The sequence below is a fragment of the Dermacentor andersoni genome, chromosome 4 (assembly GCF_023375885.2).
Source record: "Dermacentor andersoni chromosome 4, qqDerAnde1_hic_scaffold, whole genome shotgun sequence".
Taxonomy (NCBI): domain Eukaryota; kingdom Metazoa; phylum Arthropoda; class Arachnida; order Ixodida; family Ixodidae; genus Dermacentor; species Dermacentor andersoni.
The window spans coordinates 81,777,321-81,796,162 of NC_092817.1; the positions used below are offsets into that span (position 1 = coordinate 81,777,321).

The 18,842-nt window shown below is 44.1% G+C and overlaps 1 protein-coding gene across 1 annotated transcript; it reads left to right on the forward strand.

Moving 5' to 3' along the window:
- Positions 1–96: 96 nt before the first annotated feature.
- On the forward strand, positions 97–17,542 carry LOC126536374 (myotrophin-like). The gene is made up of 4 exons (XM_050183305.2): positions 97–313; positions 1,926–2,036; positions 2,757–2,840; positions 15,835–17,542. The coding sequence occupies exons 1-4, from the start codon at positions 242–244 to the stop codon at positions 15,919–15,921; spliced, it is 354 nt and encodes a 117-aa protein (XP_050039262.1). The 5' UTR covers positions 97–241; the 3' UTR covers positions 15,922–17,542.
- Positions 17,543–18,842: the final 1,300 nt, after the last annotated feature.

An 18,842-nucleotide genomic window follows, 5' to 3' on the forward strand; every position in this document is an offset into this window, starting at 1 on the left:
GTGCTCATGGAGGAAGGAAAACAGTTTTCCTTCCTCCATGTTGTGTGGCGCAAGACGCAATGACGCTGGCAACGCTGAACTTGGCTGAACATTCAATACAACGGCTGTGTACAGCTGTGGTTTTGTTTTAGCTGTTGGCAACAACGAGCCGCAATTTTCTCAATGAGTGGGCATCCAACTTGAGATTTGCGTTCCGCGACAGCTTGCGTTTCTTCCTTTGCATCCACCACAAGCTGTAAAGATGAGCGCTGATTTCTTGTGGAGCCTGAAGAATGGCGACCTCGAGCAGGTCAAGGATTGCGTCGAGCAAAAGGTGCGTACTAATAGCGGAAATGCCGATGCCGCCCTATCTACCTCGGTGGTCTCAGTTTACTGGCGTAGTGGTCGCCCGGGCACCGTTGACACATTATCAGCCGTTTGCCAAAAATATCGTCGTTACGTAATAGTCCTGCGCGCTCTTACCGCCACGCATTTAGTATCTGACCAAACCGTGGCACCTTTATCGGCAAATTTGCCTTCGCTTGACAGTTGCGAGTAGCGTACTGAATTTTTCTTGGCATCGTCTGCCTGGCAAGAGCTGCAATGGTTCTGCTCTTAATATTTTATAAATGGGCAGAAGTCGTACTCCCGTTTTTCGTGCATGTCTCTCTGCTTTGATATAAATGGTCTGTGTGGCCAAGAGCAGTATGAGGCAATCAAATATTTTGGTGTAACGATATCTCAGGGGCCGGAAGCGTTCCATTTAGACGAGGAACGCGACAGGGAACGCGACGAACTTCTTTTAGCTATTTTCATTTATGTCACAGTAACCCCGGTAACGCGATACTTTTTGTTGAACAGGAATTATGACGCGTTATTACCTTTGGTAGCGGCCTCCTGTAAGTATTTCGAACTAACAAAATCAACTTATGAAACATCGCCATACTTAATTTCTTTTGGGAACGCAGGGAAGCTGTCACATTGGCAGGCTCATCAGACCGAGTTTGTGCATTACATATATCCCATTTTTAGAGCGAGTTATTTCTGCTTTTGCACATTCACGCGTGAGGTCTAAATTGAAGGTGTGCACTCGAAATCAACCAGCCAGCTTTTAGTTAATAGGAGCTTTTTAAAAGCTATATGTTGAGAGTAATTTCGCGTTCTTGTTTGCACAGGTTGTCGACCATATATGTACCACGAGTTGATGTTTTGTCACTTTTCATTTCTGCCGCATGCCGCTTTTCATTGGAACACTTAATATCATATTGTAAAGCTTTCACAGAGGAACTGCTACAAACACAGTAGTAGTTTGGGGAGGGAGGAAATGTTGGATAGCTGGTGCCCATAAGGTTTAAATGTACATATATTGCCGCTGTTAACAACTTCCTACTACACAACCTAAATGTTGGTGCTAACAGCTCTTAACCTACTCATATGTACCCAGCAGATTAGCCAGCCCCAAATCTCAAATTGAATTTGTGTTGTAACACTAATGGTTACCTCCAGACATTGCCTAAATACACATTTATATATTCTTATTGGTGGTTGTGAGCTCCATAAAGCTGCTAGAAAGGCTCACCATGACCCCACAGACATATTATCTTATATTGAATATGGCCCCAACAATGTAGCATAGTAAAAATAGATCAAAACAGGGTATTAAACAGGACCCACTGTGAAATGTTATCTTCATGGAAAGTGCGAACACAAATGAATAAGCATTTTAGCTACAAGGACTTCCTTATCAGCACAACACAAGATACGGACAGTGACACATGTACCAAAATCTAGCTGCCCCAGTAAGGAAAAGTCTAAAAAGTAAAAAAAATTATTTATATATATATATCGTGTTAGTGGTATCCCACACTTGACAATGACCCATATTTGAGAACGGACAAGTCCTTTGAGACCTCTTATGCTGTAACTTAAGTTTCTTTCTTTCTCAGGGTTTGGATGTGAATGCCTCCATTGATGGCAGACCTCCACTACATCATGCAGCTGATTATGGCCAGGCTGACGTCCTTAGATACTTGATAGACAAGGGTGCCGACGTGAATGTAAGTATCAGAGATGGCAGTGCCGCCTTTAGCAGGTCAGGTGAAACATTGTTACCACTGTGCTGAGAATGAGACTTGCACTCGAGGGGTCTCATGAAAGCTAAGGTGCGAAGTTAAAATCAAATTTAAGAAAGAAAACCCTCCTTAAGCAGTGTGCTGCACCGGAGCAAGAAGGATAAAGGGACCCTAGAGGCTAAATTTTTTGTTAGTTTAAACCATGCGAATAACAGACAATGAAGCCAGAGAATGTGTAGGTGATGTTAATTGTTATGTGTAAGTGACACAACAAAATAATCGGGTAAACGAAAATGAAAGTTGGCAAAAAAGCGACTTGCCGCAGGTAGGCACCCAATGTTATGGGCCAATAGAATGGGAAATTGGGTGAGTTGGTATGACTTCAGTTTGTAACAACAGCGCAAGCAGAGGACGCACAAAGCTTTCATGTGACCTGGGAGTATGGTGTGCGCACCAGCAATATGAGTTATGGTTGCATGATAAATGTGGGCACAAGAAGGCCATAGCCCAAATGGTTTCTTCATTGTTGTCTGCCACACATGCCTAAATCGTGGCTTTATATTAGCTCGCCCGGAGCATGTTGCTTTCTTTCTCTCTATTATGAAGCATTTAATTTCAGCTCAAACAGCCCATGTGTGATTGCACTTAATGTCTGGAAGGCTGCAACAAGAGATTTAGTGTACATTGCTGTGGCATCTTTTCCAGGCTAAGGACAAATATGGAATTTCAGCTTTACTAGCAGCTATATGGGAAGGCCACACTGCCTGTGTCAAGCTCATGGTCGAGAAGGTGAGCCCCTTTTACAGTGTGGCACTCTTGACTTGATGCAGCAGCCAAATACAATCTTTTGATGTGACAGCGCTGTAATGACACTAGCGGCATGTCATAACCTTGCAAAGCATGTTTCCTGTATTGATCACTGTAATGTTTACTGATATTTTGAGTAGTTCTAGGTATTGTCACTGGTGTACACAGCTCCTTATCACTTAAAGGGCAGCATCACTATGAAACTTGGCTTGCTAAAAACTATTGAAGTTGCTTGTCACACTTGTAATCTGTTCTTAATTGCACAGAAAAGACATACAGTACTTTGGGTATTAGTTTTGAGGAACAACCTCATAGCACTGGGAGTGCCATGAGAGTGTGGAAGAAAAACTCTGCAGTTCCACCGAGCTGTGCGGTGGCTGAAAATGAACACCTCGTGACTTGGCAGTCACTGCTCTGCAAATAAAAAAAACAAATCATGTAAACGTGGAATATAACTGGATCAGGAATGTAGGTCAACCCCTTGCCTTGAGGAAAAAAAAATTATCCTGTGTACAATGTTGTGCAACTACAAAACACATTTTATTTGGTCAATTCACTCATTTATCCTCAGAGTCAAAATCCACATATGCAACTTATCTGAACTGACAGGATGCTTGTCCGGGATTACCACTAGTTGCTATGGACATCCCGCAGCTTATCATCTTTGGGGACGTCGGATGCATTTGTTATCAGTACTTCTTGGCGAAAATAACATTATCATCAGGCACTGAGGGACACGCACCCGAGGTGCAGTCGTGGTAATCACTGCAGCTGGCCTGTAAGCATCTTCGGGTTACCGCCAGCCATTTACTCGTCGTCCTGCTCATGAGTTTGAGGTTTTTCGCAACCGTGTACGCAGTCTGTGGTTGCCAACGAGACCTCTTTTACATTGTCAATTTGTCCCAGCTGATGGTCACTCTGATTGTAACGCGCTAAAAGCTTATCTACTGCAATGAAAAGACGAGCCTTTCCACTTCATGAAACCACAAACTTAAGAGTGAATTCAACAGCTCTTGCAATAATCAAATCTGCCATTGCCGGGAGAACTTCTGCACAATGCTGGCATAAAAATACCACCCTGGCGTCTTAAGTATGAACAGTGCAGCGCCCACGAAGCTTTCAGTGAAAGCGTACAACTGCACTAATGCACTGTCTGTTTTCGGAATCCCTGAAATGGTGTTGTGCTGTTATGCGCCCATCCATTTCTACATATTCTATCACATTGTTTTCAAATGAAGCACTAATGTTTTGCTGAGACCTGCTGATATTGCACCTCGAGGTAGTAGTAAAGTATGCATGTCCAGAGTTTCTTATTATATTAAATTTGCGATGGCAATGACAAAAACAGCGACGCATTCTCCACATTTTTTTTTTTTTTTCTATGGTGGCCAGAAGACAATTCAAACAATGCCAAATTATATATATATAATCAAGAAGCTACTTTTCCACTAAATATCTCAGGGGGAAAACTCTGCGCCTATTCCAGTCTCTGCAGTACTTACAACATGGGCAGCTTAATCTAAATGACATGTACATCTGTATACAGTTGAACCCACTTATAGCGATTGTACTGAAGGCACTGGACAGTGGGAATAGTGCTTGTGAAAGAGAAGACAACGAGAATTGCTAGCTTCCCCGTTTCCCCATAGTACCGACCTGTTTAAGCCTACCGTTACAACCTAGAACTAGTGCTGCTAGGCAAACACCCCCGTTGTACAACAATCAAGTGCCATAAAAATTTCATTTTTATAACTGGGTTGCATGAAAAAAAAAATGGGAGATGGCACAGCTGATGTGAGAAAACTTTAAAGGGCCCCTCACCAGGCCCCATAGCAAGTTTTGGTTATACGCTGGAAGTTGTTACATGTCCTCTAGGAGCGTTCTGCCACAAAAATTTTTCAATTCGGCTCATTAACAGCCAAGAAAGAAATATTTCAGTGTTGCCAACCCATGATTTCAGCTGGCGAACGAAGCAAGACGCTCTCTCCACTCGCCCCGTCTAGCCTTCGCAAGCGAAATTCCTTCCCTGCGTTCTCCCATACCAGACCTCGAGGATCGCGTGATGCATATATCATAACCCCGCCCTCCGTTCCTTTTTTTTTTCTCCTCACTTTTTTTTTCCTGCGCTTTGCATTTCCTCTGACCGTGCGTGCCGCACACGAGCTGTTGTCTCGTTTGCGCAGCGCATGATTTTGCGCGCTGTGCACAAGGAAAAATCTAGCAGTGCTACATGAATACTGAGGCAGAACAAGCGGATCGCAGAGCGTGATCACATGCTGGAACACGGTAGAAAATGGCATAGTTTCAGTAGCTGCGCACGTGAGCGCACGACCGTGGGAACAAGCAGACAAAACAGAAGTACATCTGTCTTGTTTCGGTGCGGAGTAAAACAAGCACGCGGACATTCCATTTGTGTTTTATTATTTCTCTAAACTTCAATTCGTCAATTCAAGCAACAGGTCGCACAGATAACAGATGTTGTCTTGAATAATTCTCGATGTCACGTGTCACCACGAGCGACGTCACACTGCAGACACGATTACGTAGGTGCAGGGGCACTATTATGTCACCATCCAGCTTAGAGCGTGGCGGCCGCGAATGAAGAGGGAAATGGCGTTCGGATTGAAATTTCATATCTTTCCATGCCGCATAGCGATGTAATACTTTGCAGGCACGATTGTTATCGTGCAATGTATGCTCTGCGCTTGTCAGCTCAAAATGGCCAGACTTGGTGAGGGGCACTTTAATGGCGGCGAGGCCAGTACCCATCTCCACCACCTTCCTCCATGTGGCTGCTGATTGTGTTCACTCGTTTAACTGCTTCCTGAGTGCTCCGGTAGCATTTAACTAACTGCATCTGTTGGCTTGAAAGAATGGAATTGCTATAACAACTGCAAAGAGGGGTCACAGGTGGCCAAGTGATATGCGAGCACCGCTGAGGCAGCGCTTTGATCGCCACAACCATCTCGCCACGTGCTTCTCACTGGCCTGCACGAGAAAACCCTATGTCCATCAGCCTTGCATGCTTTACACAAAGCTTGCCGACATCATTCTCCAAGGCATCCAGGTGCTCCACGTAGTGCAGTGGAAGGTTCCTTACAAAAATGAAACCCCAGAGGGACTAATCATCTCCTGTGAGTACAACGTTGAAGCAGCCAGCCCTTCTGCGTCATCGCTGCCGTTATCACCATCGCTATCCAATGCAAGAATGTTTGCAACGATCGCCTCATCGGTTAGAAGCAATTAGTTTCCAAATCTATAGCCGTGCGTTTTCTTTTCACCTGCAAGGTCTGCATTGCCGATGATCAGTAGGCTCCTCAGCCACCTTCTGTTTCGGCGGCGAGTCACACAAGGCTGAGAAACCACGTTGCCAGGAACGATTTCGATGCAACCAACAAAGACGAATGCGAACAGTTAAGCTGTTTGTACAACTGCGCTGAAGGAGGAGCCAGCAAGCAACATGCGAAAAACCTGGGAGCAGGGCAGTTGATGCGGTCCATTCAAGTTTCGGAGGGTGGCGCGGTGTAGAGCTATGGGCACAGCCCATTCGTGTTCAAAGGGGTGGAAGGGCGACGGGAGAGAGGCGCATGGAGAAGGCTGGAAAATGAGCACACAGCAGCTGTTGGAGCAGTGGACCATCGTGCAGCGGCTGGAATTTCTCGTTCTCTATTTTTCTTTTCAAGGATTTCACATTTCACTACCTTTTGGCTCGGACACACAGCAGCCAGACTTCATCGTTGTAACCGATAATGTGGCATTAGGGCATTGTACTAAGCTGGTTATTTCACCATGGAAAACATGCAAAATTTCACGGTGCAGCAGCCTTTCATTGTTATAACCAATATATTGTTAAAACCGGTATCGTTTTAAGTGGGTTTGACTGTAGTCGCTCCCTTTGCAGCTTGTAGCCTAGTTTTACTTCCTACTTGTATAGCTGAGCTTTCAACTGTCAGGGCAAGGGGCAAACTACACTGCTGTGAGCTTTGTATCAGCACTGAAATGAATTTTTTGTTGCTGCACTTTGTACAACCCTTTGCTTTTGAGGTTTATTTAGATGTCGCCTCCCCTTCCCCATTTGCATTTGGCTTTTCTTTTGCTACACTAGTAAAACAGTGTTTTGTCTGTTAGGCATCTGTTAAAAACTCTGGATAGCTGGAAACTCAAATGTGTATGGTCTACAGATTCTTCAACAGTACCACGCGACCATTGACTAGCCAGCCGGTAAGCCCTTTCTAACGGCGTAAGGCAACGGGATCAGCAAGGACTTGATCTCTTTCTCTTGATCTAGTCACTTCGCACCGTTATATGGTGTTCATTGGCTGGCCAGATGACGCTCGCTCAGTGCTGTTAACAGCACTGATACACTGGTACAGTGGTACACTGCACTGGTACAGTGGTACAAATATGTACCACGTTTTGGGCACGTTTCAAATGCCCGCAATGAAACAACTGTTCAAATTGGAGCCAATTTTACTAGTGCTGCCATCTACCAAGGCATTTAGAAAGCCTTATGGGCGTCTTTATTTTATTCCATCATGTGGCGCAAAGAGTAACTTAGTTTTTGCAAATGTCTTCATTGCGGTTCAGTACGTGCTGCTGTGGCGTGGGAAAAACTCACTCAAAACGCTGCTTCAACATGCCTACTAAGTCTATCCTTTGACCTGTTTACTAAATGGAACCTAGTGATTAATCTGGAACCATATACATACATTGAGGGCGCCCTAATTGTTCACCGTTTTGAATTGTCTGTTCTGGGCTCACTTTTGGCTGGGGTTGTTAGGCCTAAGTGGACGGCTATCGCACCGGTCAAATCGCACAGGCCGTGCATTTGCATTCTTTCTGAAAGCGGAGGTAATAGCAAAGGATTGTCGCCCGTAAAAGCAAGAAAGGGACGGCAAGCATATGGTAGGGGTTCCTTACGACATCAGACTTCTCAGCCGAGATCGTCACCCGTAGCGGTCGGCCTGTCGACAGAGGTGTAGGTGTGGCTCCACGACACAGCAGCAAGTTCGAACGAGCTTCCTATGCAGCAAATGCCAAGTTCCGCTATGTGTTGAATGTTTTTAGCTATTCCGCAAGTGAACAGCAGCATTGACTTTGTAAATATCGTTCCTGTTACACACTGTCTCTTCATTTTAAACCGCCTGCGGACAGCGGTACAAATGTGTACCACATTTCATTTCTTCTAGTAAAGTCAGTGGTACATATATGTACCACTTTTCTTTCGAGAACTGCTGCACCATGTTTCTTGAAAAACGTGTCAAACATTTTCTTTTGCCCTGCTGAATGCTATTCTTCAGATTTTATGAACGAAATTTCAAGGAAAAAGTAGCACCTCGCAAAGGGTTAAAACATCGGTCGACTGTACTTTACCTTTCAAGTACCAACCATCATTGCTCTTTTGTTTCCGACTTCAGTTCTCCAATGTGGTATGGCAAGTTCTCATGCCTGAACAGTTCAGTAGAGTAGCCCTGGCTATATGATGTCACTTTATAGCTCAGGTGGCAAAATTTTTCTTCCAAGTTCATCTTGCCATATGCTCACGCTCCATGTTTGTCGCTACTGTGTGCAGGCTGGCATGAAAAGTTTGTTAAAATTTTCTAAGTGATTAGAGGTTATCTCACAAGGCAAGGTCTGGTGAGAAAGGTGCTAAGTGCCGCAGTTGCAGTGGCTTTGTTCGCACTTGGATATAGTTCAATGTTTTTTTACCGCAGTTATTCATGACTGGTTTATATATAGGCTCAGTATTGAGTGTAACAAGTTTTAATCCTCAGAAACAAACACACTGTGGTATACGACTGCAAAGGCATTGTTTTAGATACCGTATCTACTCGCATAATGATCGCTCTTTTTTGTAAAAAAAAATTCCCGCTAATTCAGGCGTGCGATAATTGCGCGGGTTAAATTTCCTGCGAAAAGAACAAATTTTTTTCATTTCGCATTTGCTGTGGGATGACAACAGGTCAACAAACAGGTGGCTGCCGCTGTAACAGTGTGGGACACCAAAACAAACATGGTGGCCGGCGGAGCAAGCCGAACGCCCCGAAAGATTTTTTCTTTTTTTGTGGGAGTACATTACGTGCATTGAAACAATTTCTTCCATATCAGTAATGAATAATATCGTTAATATCAGCAAGTCTGTGGCAATAGCATAGCCATGTTCACTTTGAGGGGACAGAAACAGAGATGGGCATGCTTAGCTCCAGTGACATAGAAACACATGGTGGGTATGCTGCAGAAACTGCGGCATTTGTCCTCACTACTATCCTAATACAGCACGTTTCCGCTAAGGGTGGTTGAATATCTTAACTGTGTTACAAGCGCCGGCATATGAATAGGGTACACTTCTAACGTGTCAGTGTAAATGTGGCTACTATCGTAGCCGCTCGCTATTTGTTACGTGCCCACGAGTGCAGACAAGAAGAATTTAAAGGCGCCTTTTTTGTTCTTATTGTTGACCACAACCATTATAAAGCATACAAATAATAAAGCCAAGGCAAGTCTGGTTGTAGCTTTTTATTTTTCATGGAAGTGTGGAAAGTGAAGAAAGGAATAAAATGGGGCATCTGCTTAAGAATGTTTGGTGTATGCAGACCACTTGGTATGGTCTTGAAAAGTCGTTCGCATAGCATTCGACAGCATTTGACAGATGGTAAGCACAATCATCATTAGCTACACTTGGCACACGACATATCGCTGCGGCAAGTTCGGGGTGTGATCATTACACAGGAAAAAAAATTTGAATTTTGATGACAAAATTCAGGGGTGCGATCATTACGCGAGTGCGATCATTATGCCAGTAAATACGGTAATCTTTATTTTTGTCGTTATTTTCGCATTTTATATTTGCAACCCGTCACGGGGCACCTCATATGCATGCTAGTGCGAGCGAAAGTTGTTGGCGCGCAGCGAAGCATAGAGGGAATGCGTGGAGTGATAACTTTTCTTGACCGAACTTCTTGCGTAGCTTCCACAGCGTTGACTGCTATTTATGGAACGGAGTATAGTTCATAAGCGGAGTGGTTTATCAATATGCTTCGAGTAATCCGGTTTAAAATGCATGCGTTTTGGTCAGGACTGGGAGACATTTCAAATAAAGCAATGATTAAAGATAATGATTTCGTTATAATGAGGATTTACTGTACCACAGCAGGTGTTCTCAAAGCTGCACAATACCTTTAGTTGGGGTTAGCCATTTTTCATTGCCTTGGCTAGTAATCTTTGTCCAGGCTTGCGGTAGAGGAGGGCACATCAAATTCAAGTCTGGCATTTTCAAGTCGCAGTGGACAGAAGACACTGCTTTACACCAGTTTCATGGGTTTTGGTTCTTTTTCTTTATTAATACTTTCCTAGTGCACGTTAGATGCCACTTTGTACATGTTTACTTCCTGCCTCTCCTTTCACACTTATAGCTCCCTCGAGAAGTGTCATGTATTGTTTTCATTCTCTCATGCTGTCATTTTTCTCAGAGCTTTTGTCTTCTGGAAAGTACCCATGTGCCCTACATAAAAGAGGGGAGGCAGCTAGGGCACATTTGAATGACCCCCCAACAATGATGAGTTCATTCTGCCTGCCCCAAATATAGCTAAGAACCGAAATGGTTGAAGTGCAAGAGTGACTGTGCACTATGCCGGTTGCAATCTAGTCTGACAATTTTTCATGCTTTTTCAAGCCTCAATAGCGAATTCTTGTTCTCTTGCCAGGCTATTGGACATTATTTTAGTCTTCTGCATAGTAATGTTCTGACCCACTCTTACATTTTGTTGGCTAAGGTCCTCACTCATTTGTTGTAAGTCATAACCATCATTGTTGAACAGGACATGTCATCTAAGAAACTCCAGAGGGCGACCAACTACACACTACAGCTCATTCGCCGGGTGGCTAATCGGCACCACGGCATGGGCGAGGGCGATCTGCTTCGGCTTGTGCAGGCATACATAACCAGCAGAACCATGTACTCGACACCATATGTCAAACTCGCAGCCACGGACTTAGCCAAATTAAACACCATGATCCGACGAAGCACAAAGACAGCCTTGGGCCTTCCGGACCACGCGGCCACCGCAAGGCTAGAGGCCTTAAGCATGCATAACACGATCGAGGAGCTCTTAGACGCTCACCACACAGCCCAAGTCCGTCGTCTCTCGCTAACCCCGGCTGGCCGCACAGTCCTCCGGAAGCTTAGTCTCGCAGCTATCCCCAAGGGGATAGAGTACATTACGATTCCGCGAAAGGTCAGGGGGCATATTTATGCCCCACCTCTACCCCGCAACATGGACCCCGAGTTCCATCAGGGCCGTCGGCAGGCCCGTAGTGAAGCCATTTGGCGACGCTACGGCTCGCAAGATGGAGTGCTCTACACAGACGCAGCCAGACACCCTCGGGGCGACCTCATGACCGCGGTGGTAGCGGATCACAAGGGAGGACTGATAGAATATACAACAATCACGGCTGGCCGAGTGGTGGAAGCGGAGGAAACTGCGATTGCCATGGCCATGCATGCGGAAGCGAATACCGTCATCAGCGACAGCAAGCAGGCCATCGGCAATTTCGTCCGTGGTAGAATTTGCAAACAGGCGTACCATGTCCTCACACGACGCCCCCTAAGCGGCTTGAAAACCCTCGTGTGGACCCCCGCTCACGCGGCTGTGCCCGGCAACGCGTCGGCTCACAGTTTGGCTCGAGATCTCGCACGCCGAGCCTCGTCCGCGGATGCGGACGGCGTGAATGAGGAGGAGAGACACGAGGAACCCTGTGAGACTTATTATGAAATAGCTCATCGGTATCGCTTGAGGCGTCGCGCGCTGCCACCACCGGCCAAGCAACACGACAAAACGCAAGCGGTCGCGTTTCGGCGATTTCAGACAAATACATACCCACACCCAAAATACATTAACAAAATCACAGGGGGCAGGGAAAGCGACAAATGTAGGCTCTGTTCAGAAACAGGAACACTAACACACATAATGTGGGAATGCACCTCGCTCCCGTTCTCTCATCCCCCCGTCAGCAGCGAGACTGACTGGACAGCCTGGCTCAGTTCCGGGGACGTCGACCGACAACTTGAACTGGTGGACTGGGCGGAAAAGGCCAAGCAGGCCCAGGGCCTTACTTGAGCCCTAACCCTCAGCCACGTCCCTCCTTACCCTTCCCCCTTTTAATAAAGTTTATCACCACCAAACTGAAAGTTGATGAGACGCTCCTCAGTGATCCTCACTCTTAATCTTTCCCAGCCTGACAACTTGAATACTTCTAAGCAAGCAGTGCACTTTATACATATTTGCATTGGAGACATTGTATATCCTTGGCTAACTCCTTTCTTGATCAGTGTTTTCCACCTTACCTGTGAAAAATTAAGGTAGCTGTGAAATCTTGATACATATTTGCTAAGATATTTGCATATGTTTCCTGTACTCCTTTATTATGCAATGTCTCCAAGGCTGCTGGTATCTCTACTGAATCAAACGTCTTCCCATAATCTATAAAAGCCATACAGAGGGGTCAGTTGTATTTGGCAGATTTCTCAATTACCTCATTGATTGCATGAATATGACTCATTGTTGAATATACCACTTGCTGAAGCCAGCCTGTTCTTCAGGTTGAATGAAGTGCACTGTTGTGCTAATTCTATTGGAAATTACCTTGGTGAATATTTTGTCCAATACTGATGTCAAGCTAAGGGGCCTATTATACTTCAGTTCTTTGGTGTCTCCGTTATGGATTAGTATGATGTTGGCATTCTACCAACTCTCTTGTGCACTTCCAAGTCTTCAAACATTGCAAATAAAGGGTCTCAAGCTTTTTGAGGGTATCTCCTTCATCTTTGATGAAATCTACTGTTATTCCATCTTCTCCTGCCACTTTTCCCCTGGACATGACTTCCTAAGCCCATCTAACCTCATTGCTGGTTACATATAGAACTTCTGTTTCCTGATCGTCACTATGATGGAGTTTTTACAGCTGCATCAAATGCACCAAAGTGCTGCATTTGCACCTTGCTGTGCCATGCTGAGCCAGAACTGTAAGATCTCCTTGTTATGTGCCCGAGCTGCTCCTAAACACTCAGCACGACCACCAAGTGTTCGTGTTCAAGCCAGCTTTGGAGGGAAGTGGGAGCAAGGTAAATAGCCTGAATTCTGTTGGCTTCTTCCTTGGGGATATTGAGAGTCATCGAGTATCGCTCCACTCCAGCTAGCGTTCTGCTGCATTCACATGCGATAATGCATGACCGTATTAGCACACCTGCGAACCCACATTTGTGTTTTTTCGGGGACTTATGAGTTACATATCTTAACACTTATCCCACAAGACTACAATGTGTGTGCCCAATCATATCTGCCAGCACGGCCGGTAGTCTGCTCTGGTCACCCACTTTAACCTGGCGTAGGGAGACACATGTTAATACTCGCTAAATTTTATTCGTGTTCGGTTTTTGTTGATGGAGGCACGAGTGCACATTGTCAAAAAGAAATGTGAACGCTTCGAATGAGCTCTACGCCGCTTTCGAAGAACACCGAAGCAGTGCACCAGTCGTATTTGAATCTAGAGTGCATTCTGTTTGAAGTCGCTTGAAGTACCCATCTCCTTAGAATATTACTGCTTTTGTCGAGTACTAATATTTTCTTACCTGGTGCTCTAGGTGCTAGCACCAGGGGAACGATAAAGGGGTTTGAGTAATGGGAATCCTTTTGATACAGACTGCATCACAACTATGTTAAATGTGGCGAAAGCACACAAGTAAAAGCCTCACTGCAAATTCTTTTTTTTTTTGGTCACGTGGTGGTCGCAATGTCTAGATCATTAAGGCATAAAGATATGATGCTTTATGTGGCAAATGGGAACAAGCAAAGTACATGAACATGTCTATGCCGATAGAGACTGGCATTGGAAAGCTGACTAGTTTGACAATGTATTGCGAATATCGGCCACAGGTACTAACGCATGTATTGGCAACAGTGATAAGAGGATTCAGTACAGTGGCAATTGCGCCAAGTCATTCTTGACTGGAACCCTAAAGCACTCTGCAACCGCCACATCCATGAGGAAACATGCTTGTAAATTCACAACATCATTAATAATAGTAAAAAACACACTCTTTTACTAAGCACATGTGGATAAATCATGGTTATAATTATTGAAAGAATGCCTGCAAAGTGCAATATAGTAACCATCTAGCCAAGCTTGAATGCTGCTTCAGTGTGCTGTTGTATATTGGTGTAGCTGGTTTCCCTTGGTTCCTGTCAATATGCTGTACGCAGAAATTTCTCTAGCGTATGCCGGAGCTACACCAAAATCCTGAACAGAGCTAAAAAATAAAAATTGTGAATGCATACATTATAGCATTGGACCAGAATTACATTTTGTGTTCAGGCATCATATACTTCTGCAATAAGCAGCAAGCAGAAATGACAAGTTTGCTTGAAACAGCAGTCTTGCACCTCCATGTGTCTTGAATAGAAAAAATTTTTCTCAACTTACATGTTTGTCGTAGTGAGGGGATCCAAAATGCAGTTAGAATTATTAATTAGATCAAACTATGGGAGCTGTAATTAAAGGAACTTCATAGTATTACCTGCTAAACACTATAAAGCAAGACACAGCAGCCTTCTGTGTAGTCTTAAGTCGAATCTATGACTGCAGGTGTTAATGCAAAACAAGGAGTCACTTTCTTCATTTAGCTCCAGAGTTGGAGTGTTCTGCACCAGATCAGCTGCTTCAAATTTAAGATTTGCAACTACAAAAATGTCATTTTTCTCCTATTAACTTGCTCCAATTTCAAAATATTTTGCTCCGAAATCAAGATTTTTCTACGCCAAAGGTTGCTGCAAAAGATGTTACAGCTGTACCACCCCGTCTATGTTTTATTACAGTCATGTTACCGCTATGGATTCTGCACAGTTTGGAAGAGAGTCCCTCTGCTGCCTTTGCTATATAGTCAAAATTGCTGGGGACATGCCCTGCTTATCTTTCACTGTGTACATTTTCTTTCCAACGGCGACTTTCCTTCTGATTTCATGCTGCCCATATTTTTTACGGCTTCCTCGATCATTCCAATTTTGTATTTGGGAATATGGCTTATTATGCTAATCAACTTTGACACTTCAGCTAATTCTAACTGATCTATGGAGAGCTTGCCTAAAGGCAAGCCTAAACTATGCTGTTCAGAAATTAAAAGGAATTGCAGCTCAAGAAATCAGGGAAAACAAGCCCCTATTATTGGTGATCAAGCAATATAGCTTTGTTTCTGTCATAGGCTTTCAGATGCAGTGGTCAAGTTGAGTGTACTGTGAAAAAAAGTATTGTTGCCAAGCAAGCTGCGATGTGCAACGTGTATAACAGATAATCATACAGAAGGCAAACGTAAATGCGAAGTTTTAAAGTTGAGTACTCTTAGCGAACCCTCCTGCACTTTGCTGACCGTGGCTGCCGCTGCCACCACTGCCACCTTGCTGGACAGCTCACACGCAAAAAAGAATCGGCGATGCTCTAACCGTTGGGCCACAGCTGTGCATATACTTCACCCATGGCATCTCCAAGTAGATCTTTGAGAGTATTGGCATGTGCGTCACATCTCGTAGCATGTGTGTGTGAGCGCACGAACCAGCAAAAGCACATGTGCACGTCAGTTTCCATCAGGTGCACATGCTCTCGTAGAAGACTCTTTTGGCGTTTGAAGGTTAGGATGCTGTGGTTGGTGACAGTGCTGTGTTGCATTTCTCTGCCATCTTACTGACAGTTGCGGGGCACATTCAACACTGAAGTCTGATGTGCATCTCTTATCAAGATACAGGCTTTCATTCTGTCCCTTTACCAAAGCTTCGCTTTGGCTGAATCCCACAGTGCGTGGGATCAGCATGATAGATTTTTGTAGATGTTGGTCACCCTGGCACAAGGTCTTCATCTCGCTTCTGGGTGCGAAAAAGAAAAACTACGAAACAAATGCATTTTCTTAATTGTACTTTTGCTTCTTGCACAGGGTGCCTCAAAGGATGGCAGGACACCCGAGGGCCAGACTTACCTGGAAGCTGCCGAGAAACAGGAGATCAGGGATCTGCTTCACTGATGCCACTTCTCGAGAAACTTTGTGAGAAGGGAGGGCAGTGACCCTACCCTTTCACTCCAGCCCTTTCACATTGTGTCAGTGTTCACATGGCCAGTGCACATTGCCGGAATGTGAGGGAGAGGTTAAATATTTATAGTGACACTCTGTAGCTTATGTTTTGTTATTCAATAGGTATAATGTTTGCATTTGCTTTTCTTTTTTTTTCGTCATACTGGTCATGCCTTTTTTTTAATTCTGTTTTGAGGTTAAAACCAAACACCTTTGCACTTTCTTATTTCTTCGTGGTTCTTTTTTTTCTGCTTCTCAGGTGAACATTGTGAAGTGTCCACTTCCCTGCATAGCATTTATTTATTTTATTTTGTCACTTTCATTGTATGTTATAGGATTCGAGCTGAAGCACTTTAGTTTTTCAGGAGCGTAAAGTGCCTTACTAGAACGAAATACAACACTGGTCCCAGGGTTCTGCAAGACGGAATAGAAAACAAAAGAACAACGCTGCACTGTTGTCACGTGACATGCGACACATATTGAGTGACTCTATTGCAATGTTTTAAGTCAGTCCTGCCATTTATTCTTTCCTTTGCATTCAAAGTTGTTCTCTCTTTCTCTGTTAATTTGAATCCTGCCATCTGAAATGCTTCACATCTTATTTAAGCCTTATCGCTTAGAGTATATGGAGAAACGTCTTTCTTTACTTCACCTTTGAAGTATGATGAAGGGTATGTGATATCTTGACATTACCTTTAGCCCTAAGGATACATTCACGCTTAGCTAGTTCAGCCATTAGAGCCTTCCTTATTGCTGTATCGTAGCTGCCACTGCTTGTGTGCCAGTACAGGCAATATGTTCTCGAACTTTACATGCTGCCAGTCATTGCACTGCATTCTTTCTTGCAATAACAACAATGTGTATGCAATTTACAATTCTAACAAAAACTGGAAGTCAACACCTGTGACTCTTTTAACTTACAGAACACATTCTGGCATGCTTTAGTGGCTTTCCACTTTGTTGCATATTGCATGTTGTCAATGCAGGATTTTGTCATCACTCGGGTCATGCTACACCAGATTGAAACAATCCCAGCGCAAACTGTTGTAATATCTATATAAAGATACATATTCCCGAAATACGAATACATCCCCTTTCAAGCTGACAAGAATCGCATTGACTGGTGTGTAACATCGTACAGTGGTGTATATCTGTCTTGGATTGCCCAAATGTTTGTATATAGGAGAGTGTCTGCCATTTATTTACCCCTCAAACCTTCGGAACGTCATTCTTGTACTTGGATGTAAGGTTGTGTGTGCAAAGTTATGCACACACTTCTTCGGTGCAGGATGTGTGCACTTTTCCCAAAGAATGAAGCTTTACAGGAGATTTTGTGTGCTTTTTGCATTTCTTTAAAGTTGTCGCATCTGTCCATTTACAAATGGTGCCCTTCTACCATTCTATACTTAAGCCACCAATCAGTTGAGGGTAGTCACTTCTTGCTGTGTTGTATTTCTTAGAACTGTGGGAAGCATTACAGTGGCCCCTTACTGATGTTGTTGCATAGCAGTATCTAGTGATGTCCTATTTTGCTGTCATTGTGTGGAATAAACGTGCAAGCTTCAAAGAACAATACTGCTGTGACATACTTTCTTATCAGAGCAACAGAATTTCTAGAGTTGTGCATACTGTTACCATATTTTTGTGCATATAACCTGCTCCAAAAATTCAGACCATCTAACAGTAAAGTCTGGGTGCTGGTATTAGCGAATTTCGCCTCGAAGTGTAGCTTCACTGCAGCACTGCGTGCGCTGCCGTGAAGCCATACTTCAAGGTGAGGTTCACCATTCAGTTTAATTATCTTGTAGGAAACCCGCCCTCTTCCGAACCCTGCATGTAGAAGCTCCCTTCCCCGTTCTTTAATAGTGAAACATTCTTCTACTGTTTACTGGTCGCCATATTATGTATAGTAGTGCATGCGGTGCCAGTAAACTCGTACGTCACCTGTTCCTGCAGCACTCCCTCAGTCCGTGCGAAGTGCTTCGTGATACAACGAGCCAAATCACCATTGGCATTTTCAGCTCATTCATGTTTGCTCCATCGCCATTGCCGATGCGAGAGCTGCTCCATCCGTGCTGTCATCCTCTGTCGTGTGAGCGCTAACGCGAGGTCATCCGATTCACGTCCCACGTCACGTGACTGATTTGTCCATGATAATGTTCGGCGTGTGAATATAGCGTTTTCAGCATCGCCAAATAATGAGGGAACAGAGCCGCTGGGCAAAGATACAATGTGGATGAGTAGTGCATCCACAAATAGAGACTGTTTTTGCAAAGATTTGAGCATTGTTGTATACAGTTATTTCCACGGATATATGCAGAATATTTTTTGTTCTTTTTTTTTATTTCTTGGCTGTTGTAGTTTGGGGTGCAAGTTATATGCGAAAAGAAACGGTATCTACAAGATGCGAGGCTGAAGCAGAGGGTAAAGTTTTTGACATACGTGAGCGCATGCAGTTTATAGTTAGTATTACCTTTGCAATCTGCTTATGCTTCAATGTACATTTATATACAGTAGACTACCATTAAGACAAACTCGAAGAGACCAAGAAAACCTTTTTGTCTTACTAGAATGTATTGCCGAATTTGCTAAAATAAAGAAGGCAGATGTAAAAAAAAATATTCGAGGACAACTAAGCATTTCTTATGAGTTGTGAATGCGAAAGCATTAATGACCAATTGAACGCCGCTGATCGGTCCTTCGAGTTATGAACTCCTCACAGGCAAGCGAGCACGTTGAAATGCTTAGAACATATTAAGGCGAAAGCCTTTCTAGGCTATGGTGAAGTTTGTGTCAGCAGACCTGACCTCCGGAGTGTCTGCTGAAGCGTTGTCACACCATATGAAGACAGATTAAAGAACGAAAAATCTTTT